Here is a 3,841-nt window from a genome sequence, read left to right on the forward strand (position 1 = left end):
CTAGAGCTTAAATTTAGAGAGTACTTATTATGGGTTGGATGAAGGCCTGACTGTGCCCAGAGTCATGCTGCTTGAAGCCATTCTAATACGCATTTACTTAGGACCATGACTACGCTGAGTTATTTATTGCTGGTCTCATATGGATCATACATTCACAGTCAGCTCTTGGCCTAGTCAAGATGATGTGTGTTATCTCTGCTGTTACTCATCGTGTCTTTTCATTTCATTATGACTGTTATACTTGGAAGCCTGATTTTCGATCTATAATCCCAGTTACAGTCTTTCAACACAGTGTGTACATTTAAGCACATGGTTGTCTTCAGAGCAGACTTTGTTGAAATTGATACCCATTATCTGCTACCTCTGTCTTCCAAGACTACCTAACCACGTTTTGATCTAACTAGGAAGGAAGAGAGAATTTTTTACATGAATGGCTCTTGTAACCTGGCATGTTTTTTTAACTGGCATGACAGCAGCTGAAGTTCTAGAAAGGATTAGGATTGTGAAGGACAGCTTTTTAATATGAACACCAGTGAAATGGCTCTGTCATGTCTCCATTAGATTTGTGGCCCCCAAGCTCAATTGTCTCTCCTTTATACTCCTGCTGTGTTTATAGGCAAATGTAGCTAAGTAAAAGGAATTAAAAGTGAACAGTAAAATTTCATCAAGGGAACATAAGGGTGAATTGTTGAAAACCACAAAAAGCAGTACCATTTAGGTCAGCTCCAAAATGAATGCTGTTGGCTGTCTGAAGGACACTGGGGCCGAGGTCTCCATGCGTGAGGGCTAAGGATATTCTATACGAAGAGTCATAGATAACTGAGAATTAGGAACTAACAACTGTGAGAGCCAAAGTAAGGGGAGAGTGAGGAAAAGATGGGAATTACTTCTAAGTCAGAGCCAAGGGAGACCACTTCAGTGAAGATTTCCAGTGATGATCGACACAGTTCCCAGTACGGGGCTAGAGAAAGCAAGGAGAGGGTGGGGGCTGATTAGATCATCAGAGCCAAGCAAACAAAACCTTAGACTTGGGAAAAATGGAAGATATGTAGCTGTGAGACTCTACTGGTTGAAAGAAGACTTCAGAGTCGGAAAACATTTAACTGCAAAGAAGGCCTCTTGTGAAGAGAGGGAGCTTTTTTAAAATGACAGATACTCAGTTTATTTCGTGTTCATCTAGAGCTTACAGTCCACGTGTTATTGGGTAGGAATATCCACAAACAATGTCTATCAAGGGAAAAAAAGGTAGGAGGGTTGTATCAGGGAGATTTCAGTACTGATGGAAATGAATGTTTATTTTAATCAGCTTGGGTACTTCTCTGACCCTTGTGTTTATTTGAGGATGCAAAATGACTAAATCTGAACGACAACCATACTTTATTGATTTTGCAGAGTTAAGTGGAAGATTTATGAGGCACGGGAACTTCCATCAGGTTTGGGAGAAAGTAGAGTCAATGCAGAGATGACAGACGGCTACTGAGCCCCATGGACAGTCCCACCCTCACACTTCTCCATCAGACTTTAAGCTTTACTAGTAATATGCTGCCTTTGCAAAATGAAAAAAAACTAATGCCAAGAAGGCATATTCTTCAATATTGGGAATAGACGTGCTCTCAAGACAATGGCTTCCAAGGTCTCCTGTTTGTATGTTTTGACAGTTGTGTGCTGGGCCAGCGCTCTCTGGTACTTGAGTGTAACTCGCCCTACTTCTTCCTACACTGGCTCCAAGCCGTTCAGCCATCTGACCGTGGCCAGGAAAAACTTCACCTTTGGCAACATAAGAACTCGACCTATAAACCCACATTCTTTTGAATTTCTTATAAACGAGCCCAACAAATGTGAGAAAAGCATTCCTTTCCTTGTTATCCTTATCAGCACGACCCATAAAGAATTTGATGCCCGCCAAGCGATCCGAGAGACGTGGGGGGATGAGAACAACTTTAAAGGGATCAAGATAGCCACGCTCTTCCTCCTGGGCAAGAATGCTGACCCTGTTCTCAATCAGATGGTGGAGCAAGAGAGCCAGATCTTTCACGACATCATCGTGGAGGACTTCATTGATTCCTACCATAATCTTACCCTCAAAACATTAATGGGGATGAGATGGGTGGCCACTTTTTGTTCAAAAGCCAAGTATGTCATGAAAACAGACAGTGACATTTTTGTAAACATGGACAACCTGATTTATAAACTGCTAAAACCCTCCACCAAACCAAGACGGAGATATTTTACTGGCTACGTCATCAACGGAGGGCCCATCCGGGACGTCCGCAGTAAGTGGTATATGCCCAGGGATTTGTACCCGGACAGTAACTACCCACCATTCTGCTCGGGGACCGGCTATATCTTCTCAGCCGATGTGGCTGAGCTCATTTACAAGACCTCACTCCACACAAGGCTGCTCCACCTTGAAGATGTATACGTGGGACTGTGTCTTCGCAAGCTGGGCATACATCCTTTCCAGAACAGTGGCTTCAATCACTGGAAAATGGCCTACAGTTTGTGTAGGTACCGCCGAGTTATCACCGTGCATCAGATCTCGCCAGAAGAAATGCACAGAATCTGGAATGACATGTCAAGCAAGAAACATCTCAGATGTTAGGATTTTTACCAGTGTAAATACATTTCTTTTCTTTTTTAAGAAATGAGGCCTAGGGTGTAGGTGTTTTACAGGTGTCACCAGGGGAAGTGAACTGGTGAAGGGGTTTTGTAAAAAGTGCTTTTCTTCCCACTGCTAGTTCCTTTCTTGGATTACCAATCTACAAATGTTAAGCTCTGGTCAGAGAAATAATACATGAGTTAAAAGGGCCAGATTTCATTCTCAGGTCCTAAGGTATTGCATTTATCTCAAAAAGCAACTTCCTAACAACCACTACGATTTATATACATCTGAGATCAAAAATCTGGTTCTGGGAAACTGGCACTCACGGTAATGTCTTCATATCATCTCTGCAAAAGGAAATAAATAAGTAAATAACACTTTTTCAAAAATAATTCAGACATAATGCACAGTCAGGGAGACACACTGGATGTGATTATTAATATTGTTTGTGCTGTTTCATTGAATTTTTACCTGTATTACCATGGAATGTGTACAGTATTTGTAGTTCCATCAAGAAATGAACTTAGTGCTGGCAGGAAGGCTGCAGTTAAATAAATGGGAATTTAAACTTGAGAATCAAATCTTCTCTATGTTCGGAAGACAACTCTGCTTGCTCATCCAAGAATTAAACCTGGTCAGCGGGTGGAATGTATATAAAATGCTACTTAACAAAATAAACAGGAGATTTTTTTTTTTTTGGCTCTTTCAGAACAAACATAACCTGGTGCCTCCAAGGAGACTTTGCCAAATGTAATCTCACCTGCTTTCCCTCCATACCATGTTGCTAAACACATTGGAAAGTTTCTGGCTCAAGCAGGCACATGTGTAGAAGTAAGTTGATAGGAGGCCAAAAGAACAATAAATACCATGGAGAAAATACAAATTTATACATGCATTATAATTAACACAAACTCAGCACCTTCCGTACATTTGCAAAGCATGTGAGAAAATACTTTAATGGGTAGCAATGTTATTGAAGGATTTAGCCCTACTATTGATAGATATAATCTCTCCAACATCCAAAACAGCCAAGTATCTCTAACAGTGATGCTGTTGAGGGGTGTTCTGGAAGCTCTGTGATTGAGGTTTATGGAAAGGAAGGATGGATAAGTTTGGGTTCACATTCTTGATGCCATCCCGTGGGTCACGTGAGCAGGCATCCTCACCTGGCTGTGCTTCACTCTGCTCACTTATAAAAAGGTTGGGAAAAACACCTACCTCACAGGTGCTGTGAGAGCA

At 41.6% G+C, this 3,841-nt stretch overlaps 1 protein-coding gene across 1 annotated transcript; it reads left to right on the top strand.

The window, feature by feature from the left end:
* Positions 1-1,535: 1,535 nt before the first annotated feature.
* Positions 1,536-3,453, top strand: B3GALT1 (beta-1,3-galactosyltransferase 1). Its single transcript, XM_006201099.4, has one exon. The coding sequence runs from the start codon at positions 1,622-1,624 to the stop codon at positions 2,600-2,602; it is 981 nt and encodes a 326-aa protein (XP_006201161.1). The 5' UTR covers positions 1,536-1,621; the 3' UTR covers positions 2,603-3,453.
* Positions 3,454-3,841: the final 388 nt, after the last annotated feature.

This window comes from Vicugna pacos, chromosome 5, assembly GCF_048564905.1.
Source record: "Vicugna pacos chromosome 5, VicPac4, whole genome shotgun sequence".
In the NCBI taxonomy this organism is placed as follows: Eukaryota; Metazoa; Chordata; class Mammalia; order Artiodactyla; family Camelidae; genus Vicugna; species Vicugna pacos.